The following is a 19437-nucleotide window of genomic DNA, read 5'->3' as shown; positions in this document are numbered from 1 at the left end:
GGTAAATATTCTCTTACAGGGACTGTAGAGAAGGTAAGGACACTGATTATGTACCCTTTCAAAATAGCAGGTGTTCTCAACACACCTAACCAAGGTCCAACTCCAAAAACTCACACATACAACATTAACACATGCCTTTTCCATCACAACCTGCAAACACTCCCGAACACTTCTTCAGATTACCTGAAGCTCCAACCAAACCTTCCCATTCTCCCCACAGCATGAATAACCCAAGCGCTCTTCTCCATAAACCTACCCCTTGCTCCTGAGCACAGGAGAAACAGCTGGAATCAGAAAGCCTGAGCTTTCAGGTGGGTGAGTGGGAGCCCTGTCCAAAGGTAAAGAAATGCAAATCCCTGGGTAGTTAATATTCAAATGAGGAGCCTGTGAAAGAGCTACATGGCTCTAGGCAGGTGACAGAGAAGGGGTGCACCTCAGAATATCTGCTAAGATCTTGTATAGAGGTCCTCCTGCCATGAGCTTACAGCGCATTGTCCTTGTTCCTCTCCAGGGACCATCAGGAAAGGACACAATGCTTGGGTGGGGAGGGGAGTATGAAAGGAGGCCTAAAGCTACTGTTACACTGGTAAATATACCACAAGCTTCTCTGGATAAAAACATGTGGTTATATAAATGTGTACCTGAGTTTTGAATGATATAAAGTAGCATAAAATTTTCAAATAATAAAATATATGATACTCTTTATGGTAAACTCCATATTGCCAACTGACTTTCACGGGGTGTTTTTGTTGACTTTTGCCAAACTCTTCAATCTGTTACCAATCTAGTGTTTGCAACTGATGAAATGAGTGTAGTTCCCACGGGAACGCTGGCTGACATTTTTGTTTGCATTAACAAGACAAAAGTGAAACAAGATATAGGTGAGAACCTCACTCACTGTCAACAGTGTGAGCAACACCCCGACTCTGATAATAGTTTTCAAATATTGGAAGAATATTTGCTCATTTTTTGGTGATATTTACGAAGTAATGGCTACAGTCGCAGCACACTTTTACGTTTAAGCTGCACTATTAATATTTACTCCATCTCTTTCTAGGTCTAGACAATCAATGAAACAATAAATGAAACCCAGATTTGTAACATTTGTTGAATTCCATGGTATAAATGTAACCACCATGGTCAATTTCAAGCTACCAATGTATGTCATTAAAGATGGAGTTAGGAAGAGATGGAAAAAAGCCCACCTTCACACAACGTGTCTAAAAACAGCTATAATATAGGTAATCTCAAGAGCACAGAAAAAAAAAACTAACAAATTAGAAAGTTATGAATAATATAATTTGTGTATAATGTATTTATTTTGGTGAACAATCATAGTTGGTGTAATTCTCATTAAAATATAAACATTTGAAAGCATCAACATTGAGAAGGTAGATCAACTATGTCAAAAGGGTGAGCTAAAAAATGGGCATGTGTTCCCATAAAGGCAGAATTCCACCAAGTGCTTACCAATGGTACCGCCCAAAGCCATTGCTCCAGACATCTGAGCTAACAGTTCTGGGGATGGTTTCAGGCCTCCGAGGGTGGCTGCCAGGCCTCCAGCCACCCCAATCATGCCCAATGCATTGCCAAGACGAGCTGTTCCCTGGGTGGAAAGGCCGGCCAGGGCACCAACACAGCAGAGACCTGAGCCCAGATACATGATCTTTTTAAAAGAAAGAGAAGAGAAGAGAGAAAGAAAGACTATCAAAACATCCAGTCTATTACCACAGGGAGAACTTCTCTTGAGGAAACACGATTTCGTAAGAACAATTTTAAATTCAGACAATGAAGGGACCAGTAGGACTTCTTCTTCTTTGAATGTTTCAATACATGTTTCCATCCATTAGGAAAATTAACAAATTAAATATCTTAATTTGTACTTGCAATTATACCATTTATGAAACTGGGGGGGGGGGGGGGTGGATTGGATTGGTTAGCATGCATGAATGCATTAAAAAGTACCTGAATTTAAACAGAGTTATAATGGGAACCAGACCTGACCAAACGCTGTAAAGGAGCCAACCCCTGATGCTATAAATGCCAGGGACCATAACATCCACTTTACTCAAGTCAGTCCCATGAGATTCATGGAAGTTGAAAGAATTATCATCCTCATTTTACAAAAGAGAAAACCAAAACTTAAGGTTACATAATTCTTCCAAGGTCACATGATCAGAAAATAGCAATTGCAGGATTCAGAGGGTCTCTCTGACATACCACTCCAACTCTTCTCAAAAAAGATTTTGTTCACTCAACAAGTAAGAAATGTTGGAAACAGCAGAAACCAAGGGAGACATGTTCTTTCTGCTGTCAGTTGCAATCTCCCAGTAGTCATTAAAAAGTGATTAAAAAAAAATACTGTGTTCAGGACAAAGTTGAGTCTCTATTATAATCACATTGAGACATGGAACTTTCAAAGTTCAACTTGATTATTTCTGTTTTTCTTTAACACTCATTTTTACACTATCTTTTTTAAATGCATTGACATAACATCTCCTGGTTACAAGAGATGATACACTGAGTTTGTAGGAGAAGAAAGTAGGAAAAAGACTAACAGTACTTAACAGAAAATTTTCAGATTCTCTTGCCAATTATTTCATTGTATCCCCACAACAATCCATACAGGTACAAAATAAACTTTTGACACTTTTTACAAGTGGAAAAATTGAGGGACAAACAGGTAAACCCACATTAGCACATCCAGGTAGCAGGCAAATCCGTTTCTAGAATCCAGGGTCTTGATTCTTAGGGGACAGGAATGCTCTAGTTGACCAAGATGTTTCTAGAGTTATTGTATTTGCTTGGTGGAGCCTGAATTTGGGTAATGATGATGTTGACTAGTGGGAAAGAAAACACGGTGGCAAAAATAAAAATTCTCAAAACAGTCTCTTACTTGTTCAATGTTATAACCACTAGAGAGGGCAGCCAGATATCCTCCAACAAAGGTAGCAGCAGGGAGCAGATACAGGTAATTGAATTCTGGGGGATCCGTGGGACGCTTGAACATGTCCAGCATTCTCTGGGTCACCAGAAATCCGCCTTATCAAAGTAAATATGAAACAGAAAGAGGTATTTTGAGCAACATGATTTTCAAACTGGCGCAATTTCTCCATTTTAAAGACATCTTGATCACCAAGGGATAAATATATTAATAACATTTTAGAACCTCAAAATTAAAATTCATTCTAACACTCAAGCCAGTTTCACTGAAGGCAGGAAACCTTATATTCAGGAAGAAAACTTCCAACTATTTCTGCATGACTACAAGTAAACAGGCATTCAGACAGCTTGGGAATGCAAAAGATCAAAGGCCAGTATTTTTTTCGAATAAGTTATTCTGTTTTGTTAAACCTATAATAAGTGATAAAAGAAAAAAAAATGCCACATCAACAGGCACCAGATTTCTTTGAGCCATCAATTAATTTTTCGGCTACAACATAGCATCAAATGAGTTTACCCAAGTAATGTGCTAGGCTTTCAGTTTTCAGAAACACAAGCTAAGATAAGGCAAAGGCTAAAATTTTATCTAACAGTATACTCATTTACAGATGTTATGGTGATAGCTACAAGTTAACTTAATTCAAAACTATGCATTCAATAACTTCCCAGTTAACTTGCAGCAAGACAATCATTTTGCTTATTTATTATTTTGGGGCACTGAGGGAGGGGGTGTTCTTTTATCAAACAGTTTCTAAAAATTACAAGTGGGCAAAATGATTTTTCTTCACAGAGCGCATTCATGGTCTGAGTAAAACAATGTTTAAAGGCACAATCAAATTCTTGAAATTCAAATGTCTAAAAAAAATCCAAATGTCTATTCTGTATGGATTGATATTTGCTTCTCATGTCCCCATTAATAATAGCACTCAAGGGCAACCCGGTCAGGAACCCCTCACTCTCGAGAGCTTTCTCTGTGTCTTCACTTAATGAACTTCTAATGCTCTATTCACTCTCTGTTGTTGGCAAGATTCATTTGACTCTGTGAGACAAGAAACTAGTTCTCCCGCTTCCCTTCTTCCCTTCCCCTCCACTCATGCCTTCCCTCTCTCTCTCTCAAATAAATAAATAAAATCTTTAAAAGAAAAAAAAAAATAGCACTCAAGCCGGGGTGGCACCTGGCTGGCTCAGGTGAAAGCGTATGTGACTCTTGATCTTGGGATTGTGAGTTCGAGCCCCACTCTGGGTCTAGAACTTGTGCAAATAAATAATTTTTTTTTTAATAGCACTCTGGACTCTCTCAGTACCGTACCTGCAATGTTGACTGAGGAAATAAATGTAGCAAGAGCGGCAAGGCCCTGAGAGGTTGTGGAAGGATACACATGGCCTCCCATTAGCGCCAGCCCACCAACTGCGGTCAACCCTAGGAAGAAAGAATCAAGATGGTGAATGGTTGTAGAGACAAGGACAAATGAAATGTCACAGGGTCTCACAAGGACAGGCACAACAGAGAAAGTCCTCATGCGCCAACATCACTGGAGTATGCTTGTGGGCCAAGAGTTAAAACTTCTTCTGCATAAAACTTTGGACTTCCTTTAACTTTCTAGCTCTGTGCGCCCGATAAAGATCTAAACCGATCATGTCATTGGACAAGAGATAAAAAGGCGGCGTGGGGAGATAAGCTTCTGAACTGGATGGAGCTATGCATGAACTATAAACAGAGGAGGGCAAAGCCAGGACTCTGAGCGCTCCAGAACACGCTGCCCCTTGGAATTCGCCACGATCCCTGCAGAGCCTCCCGGCGGCTGTGTCTGGAGCACTGGCAGCACGAGGCCTCCACGCCAGGGCAGGCCCCACACCCGACTGTCCGAGGTGGGTCTCCCACCTCAGATCTGAGCATCTCTGGGGGCCAAAGAGAAGAGCTCCTGGGCAGCTGTGTGGACACGGACCCCTGCGAAGACTCACAGCACAGTGTGAGGCTCAGCGGATGCCTCCCTGGCTGGCCAGCTGGTTCCTGTTCCAAAGGCTTCACAGTAAATCTGACGACAGCTGTGGCCTGCTTACCGCTGAATGTTTAGATGAATCTAAGACTAGTCCCTAAACGATGCTGCACGATTCTGTGATATCAGAGGAATCCTTTCTTTAAAGGAAATTACAATCGAAAGAACGAACAATGGCTCTGCACTGCTTGGAATGTGAGCAGCCCAAAGGCCTGACACACTCACTCTGCTGGACCCTCACTTCTAGCCCTGCCCTCCCCACTCTGGGAGCCCAAACCACCCACCTCAAGAGGCCAAGCCATACAACTTGTAAATAAAGACTTTGGAAACCTCATTGAAAGCAACTGGAAAGTTGAATAAGCCCATGAAAACTTAAAATGAGGGAAAAACGAGAGAAGAGCAAACCTGAGATTGCATTAGTCACAGACATCAGCGGTGAGTGGAGAGCAGGGGTCACTCCCCAGACAGTGTGGTAGCCCACGATGCCCGCCAAGCCAAAAGTGGTCACCATCTGGGAAAAGGCTAAATTGGGCGCCACAATGCCCAAACCCAGAATCCCAGTGAGACCTACAGAAAGAGAAGAGTGTGAGCTGGGATCCAATTATCTCAGGATTAAAAGCACACACAAATGTGAAATAGTCAATGCTTGTACATTCTGTAGCCAGTGTCTTCCAATAGTGAGATTTTTTTACACATTTCACAATGGGGGGCAGGGGAAGCTAAAGGGATTACGAACAAAACTCGGCTTCCTGACCACCACCACCTAAAATAAAATAAGCTGTAAAGACCTAGTGAAATTTATGAGTCACCTTAATAACAATTTCCCCATTGTCCTCTCCCCTGTTTTGACTTTCATTGACAGTGCCACATGTGTATACAAGTGCTTTTGTCCCAGAATTAGAGACCTACATGGGATCTACCCAAGCATTTTCTACTTGGGCAAGACATGACCTTTATAAGGCAGGAGTGTTTTGAAGCCAATGTCATGTCACTCAGCTTTGGCTGAGGAAGAGGGATTTTAAAAGAGTAGGAAGGATTTCATTCACTCCAGCACCTCCCCAAAACATATGGCCTCTCCTCCACCCCCTCCACCCCCGGGACAGGAGTTTTGCAATTGCTCCTGAAGCTGGACTGGACTGCTGGCCGGGGCACTCAGCTCCAGCCTTAACACCAAGTCAGCAAACAGGATTTTACAAAGAAAATGAAAAAAAAAAAAAACAAATTAAATTAAGAATGTGCAGAATACAAGCAGTCAGCTCTGAACATACATCTTTAATTATTGCCTTTCCTAATAGCAACCATGTGGACTGCTGTTCTGCAACAGAAGGAAGGGTTACCTAGTGGTCAGTAAAAACAGAATGCAAAGGGGGCACCAGGGAGCTGGAATTCAACTTTCTTGAGTAAGGTACTTTTTTCCCCCTCGATACAAAGTATTTCTTTATAAGTGGCACAGCTAGAACATCTAAGAATTGACATTAATTTTACTTTAGATCATGTAGTAAGACTGCAGTTTTAATTTATATTCCTCTACCACATATAAAATGCCCAGGGTTCCAATACATGGCCTGTTGACCATCTGGAGGGAGAGGAGACAGAATATTGTTTTGTGCTCTAATTAAACATCAGAGAAGCTATATAGAGTTGTGGTTAAGAATATGTTTTCATAAGCCAGACTGCCTCGTTCAAACTGTTGGTCTGCTGCTTGCTAGCTGTGTGATCTCAGGCAAGTTACTTAACTTCTCTGTGCCACAGTAACTTCTCTGTGGCATAGTATCATCATCTGTAAAATTATCAACCCTCTCTGTCCTCTCCTGGAAAAAGAAAATAATAATATGCCCACCTCACTGAGGTTTTGTAGAGAGTAAATAGTATATGAAGTATTTAGTGTAATGCCTAGCATTCATTAAACTAGCACATTAATCAAGCAGCACTAAATTATCATAATCTGGAGTCCATTTTTTATTGGGCATCTAAGATAAAAATCACCTATGTAAAGGTTTTTTTAATCAACTCTTTAGTAAACTAGTATCTTTTCTATAGTATATTTAATAATAATAATGTATTTCTATAGTCTTTGTAACAGAGGAAAGAGAAAGGCAGAGAAAAAAAAGAAAGGGAAAAGAAAGCAAATCATATTCTTTGGAGAATGCTATTCAAATAGATTCCTAACACACACATAAAAGAAAAATACTTGTTTTTATTATAAAGGAAAAAGTTTAAGGTAAAGAAAAACAAGTATCAGGCCATTCTTTTATTCACTAAAATATGCTAATTTCAAATCTATTAAAATACAATAAACCTCAACAAACAAAAGCGCAACCTAGAAAAATAAAACATCATATGTGCCTCACTGTATTTCCTGACGAATCGCAAAGAGAAATGGAAATTTACAGTCTTCCCAAGAATCCTCTCCAGGTACAATATAATAATCTGGTTTCTTTCTTTCTTTCTTTCTTTTTTTTTTAAACAAGCAAGTGCAAGTAGGGACATTGCCCCATTTATTCACCATGTCCACAACCAGAGGCTTTCAGTCATCTTGCTGAGAATTGCTCTTTCTTCAAGAAGAGTTATATTTTTCTCTTTCAAACATCTGGGCTCACAGGGGAATTTGGAGAATGCTGAGGCTACAAGAATTATGTGCCTGCTGATGGTCCTTAATTCTTTATAGCTTGCTTTTGTTTTGTTTTTGCTTTGGCTCCAAGTAGATCTAAATAATTTTAATTCATCTGATGAGAGAGAAACCAATTTAAAAACCAAATGTCCATACTTCAGACTCTAACACTTCATAACCAGAATGAATATTTACCACTATTTTACAGCAACTGCTTAATGTTTTCCTAAAGATGAAAAAGTCAAAGAATTTGTGTTAAATTTTAAAGAAATGAAAATTTCAAAACTGAAATTTGTTACTAGGTGAAGAACTTAGGATGTTCGACAAAGAACCAAGGGCCTCACCTGTCTCCTACTGTTTATTCTTCACCACAAACATGTGGTTCCCCAGTCTTACCCAACATGCAGACAATCATAACTGATGTTTTATAACTCATAAAGATAAATAAATAACCACATATATAGGCACTTAGCACCAACACAATCTGACACACATCACTACCCAATATATTTGATGTAAGATGAAACTCTTAACAGCTGTATTTTAAGTGTTTTCTGTGAAAGAAAAGCATTAACAGCCCGTCTATGCTTTCACACACATTTATTCCAATATCTAGCAAGTGCCTGTGTCTCTGGGGTCAGCCATCAGTGTGGTCCCCAAGGCCTCGGAGGTGAGACTAGTAACCCGTTTACGTAAACTTGCTTCTAACAGGCCCACTTCCTCATGGAATCCAAAGGAGGACAACAGAATCTCATTCACTAATTTTGACACTTAATGCATTTCTTACAAATCCAAACCATCAGGACCCCATCCTCATAAATGGGGCTCTCACCAGCTGTATATGCAGAAGCCGTAGTCATCGTCTTCCTGAAGGGGGTGACTGTAGCTGCTTTCTCAGCTTCCAGCTCAGCCACTGTCTTTGGTTTTACTGGGGCACCTTGAGGAATATTTTTTGGGGTGGGAGCGGGGAAAATCACTTCACCGTCCTAAGAGAAATTAGAAAAACAGACATTTTTTTAACAGTCAGTCCTGCATGTCAAAAACACAGAAGATAGTGACTGTGCTGGGGGTGGGGGGGAGGCTTCTTTTAAACATATATTTTTTAAAGATTTAGTTTTAAACAATCTCTACACCCAACATGGGCTTGAACTTACAACCCTGAGATCAAGAGTTGCAGTATGCTCTACTGATTGAGCCAGCCAGTCCCTCTTTAATGTAATCTTAAATGGGGCGCCTGGGTGGCTCAGTGGGTTAAAGCCTCTGCCTTTGGCTCAGGTCATGATCGCAGGGTCCCGGGACCAAGCCCTGCATTGGGCTCTCTGCTCAGCGGGGAGCCTACTTCCCCTCTCTCTCTGCCTGCTTCTCTGCCTACTTGTGATCTCTGTCTGCCAAATAAATAAATAAATAAAAGCTTTTTTAAAAAAAAAAAAAGTAATCTTAAATAAATTCATGTCACTTTAACTTATTTTATAAAATATGTATGTGTATATAAATACAGTATGTTTGTACACATGCATGGATAGTTTCTATATGCACATATATGGAAAAAACATAGACCAATTCCCTAAAAGGAGATAGGTGGCAAGGTGAAAGTTTAACTTTTACCTTATTCAGTTCCGGTTTTTTGTTTTGTTTGTTTTTCAAAAGCAATGCATATTTTGGATGAGTTCACGTGTATGTAAGCCTTTGTGATGTTTTTCTTTAAATCATTCTGCATTTCTAAACACTTTTTATGGGTATAAACCCAACACATCAACCCTTTATTAGATTTTATCTCAGTTCCAGCATATGATCCTTCCATAAAACAGAAATCTTAAAACACAGTTTTAATGAAAACGCAGGAGGGAACAGGTGTCTTCCCTTACCTTCATCACTACAGTTCCTCTAATGACATGACCCATCGTACCAAAGTCGAAGTCATCTTTCACTTCAAAATAAAAATTATCTTTGTCAGGGCTGATGGCCTTCAGGAGCTTGGTGATGTTGTTGGAATATAAGGTACTGGCCTGCGTGGCCATTCGGCTGGGAAGGTCTGTGTAGCCGATATGAGTAATTCCCTACATAAACAAAACTACAGTCAGAAAGGTCGATCTCTTCACAATCCTTCTAGAACACGTTTCCGCCATAGCCAAGGCTAAGTTGTAAAACTACATACCTTTATAAATATATACACATCTCACAAACAAATACAGATTTCAAAAGAGCTTTAAATATACCTGTTTTTAATTTTAAAAATTTTCAGGCCTCAGTTTCTCTGAATACTTAAAGGAATAAACATTCCCTTACAAATCACTAAATACATGGGAGTTGGTTCATACACGGAAGAAGCTGTTTGCTATACCTTATGGACATAAAGTTCTCCTGGCTTAGTGGTCTCAAAGTTTCCGCCAGCCTCAGCAGCTAAATCCACAACAACTGAACCTTCCTTCATTGACTCAATCATCTCTTTACTAAATAAAACTGGAGCTTTTTTACCTGATAAAAATCAAAGAGAACAGCACAAATTATATTATGCTTTCTTCAAACTCTTATTTCCTAATTATTATAGTTGTCTCTGGACACTCAAAAATGTTAACATCTGAAATTTTAATTCTTTCAAGATACCCCAAAAGTCCATCACACCGGCGAAACTGGTCATCCTCCTAGGAAGAAACGTAGTAAGTAGGAACTGCAAAGTCAACATGCAGGAGGGATCTCGCCCTTTACTTCACGCAACCCTGTTCTTCCAAACGGGTTTACATCCAAGGGCACTCATGAAAACACAAACATTTGGCCCATCTCTTTTTAAATGCATATAGTAAGCTATTAAGGAAAATACGTGTATCTGAATTGGACAATTCATAAAGATCACAATTGTCAAGGGAATATTCAATAATAATTTATGAATTAAATTAAATTAAATATTAATTTAATTAAATTAAATATTTCCAAACATCTTAACAAACTTCACCAGACTTTCCCACATGTTTTATTAATCTACCTTCATTTAACACCGGATAACTTCAAGGATGGACAGAAGAATGCCATGAAATGAAAACAATAGGAAATCCCAATTTGGGATTAGAATTGAGAATCACGCATACACTTTTATTCCCTCTGCACACTGTTAATTCTGCTTCTGGTGAGTTGAGCCTTATACTAGTGCTCAGAATATACTGGTAGATAAACAGAAAAGAACTCTTCTCATAGAACACTCTAGCCATGAGATAGTTCACACTTAAAATTCATTCGCTGACAGAGCATCTGGGTGGCTCAGTGGGTTGAAGCCTCTTCCTTCAGCTCAGGTTATGATCTCAGGGTCCTGGGATCAAGCCCCGCATCGGGCTCTCTGCTCAGCAGGGAGCCTGCTTCCCCCTCACTCTCTGCCTGCCTCTCTGCCTACTTGTGATCTCTGTCAAATAAATAAAATATTTTTTAAAAAATTCACTCACTGATTCTTACATAGAAGATAAAGCACCAAACGTTAAGATTTTTCAACCTAACCTATATTAGTAACATTCAACAGGGCCCACACCATCAGTATATTACAATGCTCAAGTTCCACGAAACAATATATGGGTTAGCCAAAAGACAAAGGAAATAAACGTGTGAGACTGGTAGTAGAAAAGTAGAGAGTTAATAGCCTAAGTATCATTGTCTCCTCTTTCAGAAAGTTTTCAACTCTGTTTACAGAATTTTAGGAAGACCACTATTGATTTTATAAATGGAAATAAATATAAAATAAAATTTGCACTATAATTATCTGTTTTTCAATCCACTTGGCTGGAATACATGTGATTCAAAAAAAGAAAAATAAAGATTTGTAGCATATGTGGAAAAAAATGGTTGTAAAGGTACAAAGGGGTATTTTATATAGTACCTCTCTCTTTCTCAACACCAACTGTATACCGCCAAGATAAAGTCCAAATCCCAGGCCTCCTCTTGATGAAGGCCTTCCTGACTGGGTATAAGCACTCTTTCTCTCATGACTGCCCCGCTGGACCCTCTGTTCCAGCCACGCAGGGCCAGCTGTCACATGGTTTGTTGGATAACCCTTTGACTCTCCATGAAAGAGCAATGAGGAGGTATTTCCCCCAGAGACAACACTCTGAAGTCCTGGTGGTTTCACCACCTCTCAAAATTTTCTGGAAATATCCCTTTCCTCTACTCTCCCCCACTACAGTCCAACAAAGCCATCCTGGATATTTAAACTTTACTCAAACATAAGAATTTGGGGCTGCAACGAACATACATCTGAGGACTCTTGCCCCCACCCCCACCCCCAGAGGTCAGGCTGCTGAGCTCTGAGATAATATAAAGCTATGGATCACATGGTTGCATCCACGTAAACTGTCAAACTTCAAGTGCCAATGTGTACTTTCTAGGTGTTTCCGATCGTCCTTCTTCCTCTTTTCTAGTCCACGACCTCCTCTCCGTGAACCAGCCTCTTGCTTGCAACAGCTTTTCCTCACACCTTACTTGTTCCCTCCAGTCTTAGGGGGATATGCCTGATGGGGCAATCTGGGTCCAAATGCACCCCCTTTGACTTCTAACTGCCCCCACTTTAAAGGCACAGGCTTCACAAATTCAATTTGGCATCGAATTCCTCCCACCCTAAAAATTCTGGAATCCTTCCTTCTTCTGACCCAGCGAGCGCTAAGGATCAGTTCTGGACTGTGTCACCCTAGTGACTTGAAGTGGCCAAAAACATTTAGGCTCCCTAGAAAACATCCGATATACCACCGATTTGTCTTTGCTTTTATTCACTCAACCTTCACAAAACAATTAGGCACTGGCTGACACAACTTTAAATGCACACACTTGTATCTTAAAAAAGATAGTAAGGGGACGCCTGGGTGGCTCAGTTGGTTGGACGACTGCCTTCGGCTCAGGTCATGATCCCGGAGTCCGGGGATCGAGTCCCGCATCAGGCGCCCAGCTCCATGGGGAGTCTGCTTCTCCCTCTGACCTTCTCCTCGCTCATGCTCTTTCTCACTGTCTCTCTCTCAAATAAATAAATAAAATTAAATTAAATTTAAAAAGATTTAAAAAAAAAAAGACAGTAAGTATTCTGTCTATACTGTCAGTCTGAAGTCCATTCACTTTTGAAAGGATAGGCTATTCCTTCACATAAAGTAATTTCCTTAGTCAAATAACTAGAGGGTGAGTTAAAATTTATTTAAATCATGGAGGAATATTTAGAATACATGAAACTATTATAAGTAAAATGCACACAGCAAAACAGTAGGTATAACTGCTGCCTTAATGTAAAAATAATTTTTATATATACATATATGAATTTTATATATATCTTATATATACATGAAACACTACACATACTATATAGTTTCTAGTAAATTCTATGTTGTATAATATTTAACCATAGCAGGACATCTTGAGTGGTTAAGAATATTTTCTTCTTCATGCTTTTATCTCCTAAATTTTCTGTAAGAGCTAGTTTTAATTTTGTAATTAAAAAAAAATCAATAAAGGCTACAGGGAATACAATGATGAATATAACAGTGCAGCTGGCTTTAAGTATTCACATGTGGATTAATTTTTTGAAAATTCTAAAAGTGTAGAAATGAAAATTGAAAACAGAAGGGAAAAAATAGAGCCAAAAGAGGAGCAGAGTACATAAATTTGGAACATAAAAGTTCCAAATGAGCAAATCCTCAAAGAATAGTTCAAGAGGAAGACTAAGAAGGCAATTTCAAAATACTGTCTTACCCTGATGGCCTACTAGGGTAAAAACGTAATATATGATAAATGTGACATCACAAAATGGAAGGAACAAAAGGTATAAGATGATTAGTGAGATATGGGGGGAGGGGAATCTACCCAAATCTAATATCAGACTTCAAACTAAATTCTAAATTCTATTGATTAGAATGAATTATAAAAGAGAATGAGCCTTTGTGGCACCTGTGACTCAATCAGGAGAGCATGCAACTCTTGATGTTGGGGTCATGAGTTTAAGCCTCACATTGGGTGCAGAAATCACTTAAATAAAATTTTTCAAAAGAGAGAGAACTGGAGCACCTGGGTAGCTCAGTGAGTTAAGGCTCTACATTCAGCTCAGGTCATGATCTCAGGGTCCTGGGATCCAGCCCCCCATCGGGCTCTCTGCTCAGCAGGGAGCCTGCTTCCTCCTCTCTCTCTCTGCCTGCCTCTCTGCCTACTTGTGATCTCTGTCAAATAAATAAATAAAATCTTAAAAAGAGAGAGAGAATCAACCCATAAAGAAAAAGAAAAAAGGAAACCTTGGTGAATCTCTCTCTAATCTTTGAATTAAAAAGTATTTCTTAAATTAGAGCAATGGGGAAAATAAGGAAAACATCAATAGATTTAAATATGAAATGTGTATGTATTATACTCCTCAAAAATCAATATGACAAAAAGTTAATATAATAAAAATTTAATATAATTCAATATAATAAAAAATTTAATAAAGACAAAACACTAAGATCCTAATACATGAAAAACAAACACAAATGGTCAATGCTAAAAGAAATGGTAATGACCAAATTTAAAAAAAAAAGTTCACCCTTATATGAATCAAAGTTACAAAAAGTGAGATACTTTTTTTTGTCTCTCAAAATGAAAGAATCAAAAAGTTCTAATAATGGGGGGATCCAGATGGCTCATTCAGTAGAGCATAAGACTCATCATCTTGGGGTTATAAATTCAAGCCCCACACTGGGTGTAGAAATTACTTAAAAATAAAATCTTTTAAAAATCATAACAATGTTGAAGTGAAACAATTAGCTGGATGATCTATTGATGAGATTATGAACTACGTAAAAGTTTCAGGAAAGCGTAATTTACCAACATGTATCAACCAGCCAAAAATGTTGATATCCACTCAACCAGTAATTCCACTTCTAAGATTTGATTAATCCCAGGGAAATAAATGAAGGCACACATGATGAAATAACACAGAAAAAATGTTAGCACATTATTTTTAATTGACCAAAAGTGGAATTAAATGAAAAGCCCAATTTTGTGTTAACCATTGAATAAAATGTGGTGTATTAAAATAAGAAAATCCGCCCAAAATTAAAATATATATACAAAAATTTCTTAATGACTCATCATGCTATATGAAGGAGAAAACTTATGATAAAGTACTAAATGGGAAAAATGAGGGGCGCCTGGGTGGTTCAGTTAATTAAGTGCCTGCTGTCGGCTCAGGTCATGTTCCCAGGGTCCTGGGATTGAGTCCCACATCAGGTTCCCTGCTCTGCGGAGAACCTGCTTCTCCCTCTCCCTCTGCCTGCTGCTCCCCCTGCTTGTGCTCTCTCTCTCTCTCTGTCAAATAAATAAACAAAATCTTTAAAATAAAATAAATGTGAAAAATGAAAATGATATTATATCCTGATCCAACAGGATAAAAATGCATGGAGGGGCACCTGGGTGGCTCAGTGGGTTAAAGCCTCTGCCTTTGTCTCAGGTCATGGTGCTGGGATCAAGCCCCACATCGGGTTCTCTGCTCAGCGGGGAGCCTGCTTCCCCCCTCTCTCTTTGCCTGCCTCTCTGCCTACTTGTGATCTCTGTCTGTCAAATAAATAAATAAAATCTTTTTAAAAATGCATGGGAAAAAAAGCTAAAAGGAAACAGTAAAATGTTAATAGTACTTTTCACTGAGTAGAGAGATCACAGACGATCTTTATTTTCTACTTTGTACTTTACCGCATTTCCAAAAGTCACATACTATTTTTATAAAATAACAATAATAATAATAATAATAAAGTATTCCTAAATAAATAAAGTACTCCTGTATAATCACAACCAGTTTCTTCTCTAGGTTGAAGACATAAATTAAGAGTTGTATTGGAAGAGGGATACCTGGGTGGCTCAGCGGATTGAAGTATCTGATTCTTGGTTTTGGCTCAGGTCATGATCTCAGGGTTGTGGGACTGAGCCACAAGTTGGGCTCCACAGTCATCCTGGGGTTTGCCCGTCCCTCTCCCCCTGGTCCTCCCCCAACTTGTGCAGTCATGCTCTCTCTCTTTAAATAAGTAAATAATCAAATCTTTAAATAAGTAAATAAAATCTTTAAAAAAAGAGAGAGAGAGAATTGTACCAGAAGAGTTAAAACAACTTAAAAATGCCATTAGACCAATCTATTTACTTACCAGTTGAATACTGCTACAGCAAATGAAGCTACACAGTTAGGACAGCCTTTCAAAGTGCTTCTAAAACACTTACAGAGTGAGACAGAGACCTAAATAAGGATGGGTAGCAAACAGGAAGGTTTTTATAATATAAAACACAGAGAATACTATACCCAATTGTTTAATTCAAATCCTTCAAATATAAAGAGATGTACCATATGCCCTAGAGACAGTCTGGTATAGATTCTGGATATAAGAATAAAAAATCAAATGATCATATCAAGTGTTTCAAGACATAACTGCAGAAGTCAGAAGAGTTAATTAAAGGGGAGCCTGGCATTTTTCAAAGTGCTAGAACAAGAAATCCTAAAATTTTTATAGAACCAGAAAAGACCCCAAATTGCTAAGGAAATGTTGAAAAAGTAAAACAAAACTGGGGCATCACGTTGCCTGATTTCAAGCTTTACTACAAAGCTGTGATCACCAAGACAGCATGGTACTGGCACAAAAACAGACAGAGACCAGTGGTACAGAGTAGAGAGCCCAGATATAGACCTACAACTCTGTGGTCAAATAATCTTCAACAAAGAAGGAAAAAATATCCAGTGGAAAAAAGACAGTCTCTTCAATAAATGGTGCTGGGAAAATTGGACAGCTATGTGTAGAAGAATGAAACTCGACCATTCTCTTACACCACACACAAAGATAAACTCGAAATGTGAGACAGGAATTTATCAGAATCCTAGAGGAGAACACAGGCAATAACCTATTCAACATTGGCCACAGCAACCTCTTTCAAGACACGTCTCCAAAGGCAAAGAAAACAAAAGTGAAAATGAACTTTTGGAACTTTATCAAGATCAAAAGTTTCTGCACAGAAAAGGAATCCGTCAACAAAACAAAGAGGCAACCCACGGAATGGGAGAAGATATTCACAAATGACACTACAGACAAAGAGCTGATATCCAAGATCTATAAAGAATTCCTCAAACTCAAAACTCAAAAAACAGATAATCACATCAAAAAATGGGCAGAAGACATGAACAGACATTCTCCAAAGAAGAAATGCAAATGGCTAACAAACACATGAAAAAATGTTCATCATCATTAGCCATTAGGGAGATTCAAATCAAAACCTCATTGAGATACCACCTTATACCAGTTAGAATGACCAAAATTAACAAGATAGTAAATAACAAGTGTTGGAGAGGATGTGGAGAAAGGGGAACCCTCTTACACTGTTGGTGGGAATGCAAGTTGGTGCAGCCACTTTGGAAAACAGTGTGGAGATTCCTTAAGAAACTAAAAATAGAGCTTCCCTATGACCCTGCAATTGCACTACAGGTATTTATCCCAAAGATACAGATGTAGTGCAAAGAAAGGCCAACTGTACCCCAGTGTTCATAGCAGCAATGGCCACAGTCGCCAAACTGTGGAAAGAGCCCAGATGCCCTTCAACAGACAAATGGATAAAGAAGATATGGTCCATATATACAATGGAATATTATGCCTCCATCAGAAAGGATGAATATCCAACTTTTGTATCAACATGGATGGGAGTGGAAGAGATTATGCTGAGTGAAATAAGTCAAGCAGAGACAGTCAATTATCATATGTTTCACTTACTTGTGGAGCATAAAGAAGAACATGGAGGACATTAGGACAAGGAAAGGAAAAGTGAATTGGGGGAAATCAGAGGGGGAGATAAACCATGAGAGACTATGGACTCTGAGGAACAAACTGAGGGTTTTGCAGGGGATGTTGGGTGAGCCTGGTGGTGGGTAGTAAGGAGGGCACATATTGCATGGAGCACTGCGTGTGGTGCATAAACAATGAATCTTGGAACACTGAAAATTTTTTTAAAAAAAATTTTTTTTAACTAAAAATAAATAAAGGGAAGCCTGGATGGCTCAGTCAGTTAAGCATATGGCTTCATCTCAGATCCTGATCCTGGGGTCCTGAGATCAAGCCCTGCATCAGCTCCCCACTCAGTGGGGAGGAGTCTGCTTCTCCTTCTGCCCTCCCTGCTACCATGCTCACGCTCTCCCTTGCTTGCTCTCTCTCTAAAGTAAATAAAATCCTACAAAAAAAAGAAAAGAAGAGGAGTTAATCTTCTTAAAAGGCAGTAAGAGGTGTTTTGTTTTGTTTTGTTTTGTTTTGTTTTGTTAAGCAGGCACCACTGGGCTTTCCCCTTTGTCATTTCTGTTAATTTTATAATTTTATCTGCAAAACAGCTACACAAATAGACCAAAATTGTTACATTTCCTCAAACCATCTCCACTGAAAACAACGACAACAGAAAATATGACAGAAAAAAATCAACAAAGAGAATTTTTTTTTATGTACTTCCTGGCACAATGCAAACTGTGGCTAAGAGATCTGACCTGATGTCCAACTTCATGAAATATTTCTTGGTTCCTCCTGGCTCTTGGACATCACATTCATGGTAAGATTATTCTGTTCTCTCCCAGTGGGGGATGTTTGTCTCCATGTCTTAGCCAAGGCAACGGTAGGACATCGTGCCGTCACAGTCATCATTCAAATATTCATTTTTCCATTCACTCAACTACTATTTAGTGCCTACCACGTTCAGGCTGGATAGGGAAGGTAAATTTTCCCTGTAACTCTGAAGACTAATATTTTAGGACTGAAAGAAGCTACATTCAAAGCTTAGTGAACAGTTACATTATCTAAAACAGTTGAGGTATTTAAAGCAGTCATCTAAAAATTTTCATAGCTTCCTAATTGGTTGGCCATTATTCAGGGTGAGTGGGGATGGCACAGATATGGGTGAGTATCCTTGAATCTCTGTGTGCATCAGAATTGGCTCCAGGCTGAAAAAGTGCCTCACCTGTGCACCATTTCTAGCTGTGTGGATGTACGGCTGTGATCCACACACATACATTCCTAAATTTGACTGAAGTCACAGTTTAAGAATTCATAGAATTCTTTTCATACTATGTATCTTCTCATTAAGTGAACGCTAAGATGAAGTTTTAAAAGTATTAAAGTTAGAAACTTCCAGAGGTGCCTGGCTGGCTGAGTCAGTTTCGCATCCAACTCTTGGTTTCAGTTTGGGTTATGATCTCAGCGTTGTGAGACTGAGCCCTGCATCCAGCTCCATGCCCAGAGATGAGCCTGCTTGAGATTTGCTCTCTCCCTCTTCCTCTGCCCTTCCCCTTCCTGCTCACTCTCTCTCTCCCCTGCTCCCCAAATAAATTTAAAAATCTTTGGAAAAAAAAAAAGAAATTTCTAGAAAAAATTACTCATTTCTGAAAACAGCTTTAGAGGCACCTGGTGGGCTTCGTTGGAAGAGCATGTGACTCTTAGTTCCATCTCAGGGTCATGAGTTCAAGCCCCACATGGGTATAGAGTTTACTTAAAAGGAAAAAGAAAGAAAGAAATAAAAATAGCTGTAACAACCAGGGCTATATAGCAAAAAAATATATCATTGCCCTCTCTGCAAGATGATATTCAGAAGAGGGATTTAGCTTAAACTGAATACCAATGAGTAAAGAGTTACCAGAAAGTTTCAATATATTATACCTCACTGAATAAACCAGGCTTAATATGATCATCTGAAATCAATAAATTCTCGGACTCTACCGGGAAAAGAATCAAGCCCTCACAGACAACTTTAATCACATCAAACAAACAAACAAACAAATTAAGAGGAAACCACTAAAAATATTAAGGACAAGACACCAAGGGGAGCCTGGGTGGCTCAGTTGGTTCATCATCTGCCATCCGCTCTGGTCAGGAGCCCTGCTCAGGGAGCAGTCTGCTTCTC

The 19437-nt window shown here is 39.1% G+C and overlaps 1 protein-coding gene across 5 annotated transcripts in view; it reads right to left on the bottom strand.

The window, feature by feature from the left end:
- Nucleotides 1-19437, bottom strand: part of NNT (nicotinamide nucleotide transhydrogenase) — a 97075-nt gene that overhangs the window by 42545 nt on the left and 35093 nt on the right. For all 5 annotated transcript variants that reach the window (XM_059173936.1, XM_059173934.1, XM_059173935.1 and 2 more), the window contains exons 8-14: nucleotides 9893-10026; nucleotides 9417-9608; nucleotides 8384-8537; nucleotides 5346-5507; nucleotides 4253-4363; nucleotides 2897-3042; nucleotides 1471-1666 (exon numbers count right to left, since the gene is read on the bottom strand). In XM_059173936.1, coding sequence (XP_059029919.1) covers nucleotides 1471-1666; nucleotides 2897-3042; nucleotides 4253-4363; nucleotides 5346-5507; nucleotides 8384-8537; nucleotides 9417-9608; nucleotides 9893-10026 — 1095 coding nt within the window. The remainder of the gene's footprint in view (nucleotides 1-1470; nucleotides 1667-2896; nucleotides 3043-4252; nucleotides 4364-5345; nucleotides 5508-8383; nucleotides 8538-9416; nucleotides 9609-9892; nucleotides 10027-19437) is intronic.

Source organism: Mustela lutreola, chromosome 5, assembly GCF_030435805.1.
Source record: "Mustela lutreola isolate mMusLut2 chromosome 5, mMusLut2.pri, whole genome shotgun sequence".
Classification (NCBI taxonomy): domain Eukaryota; kingdom Metazoa; phylum Chordata; class Mammalia; order Carnivora; family Mustelidae; genus Mustela; species Mustela lutreola.
This window is presented reverse-complemented; position numbering and strand designations above follow the sequence as displayed.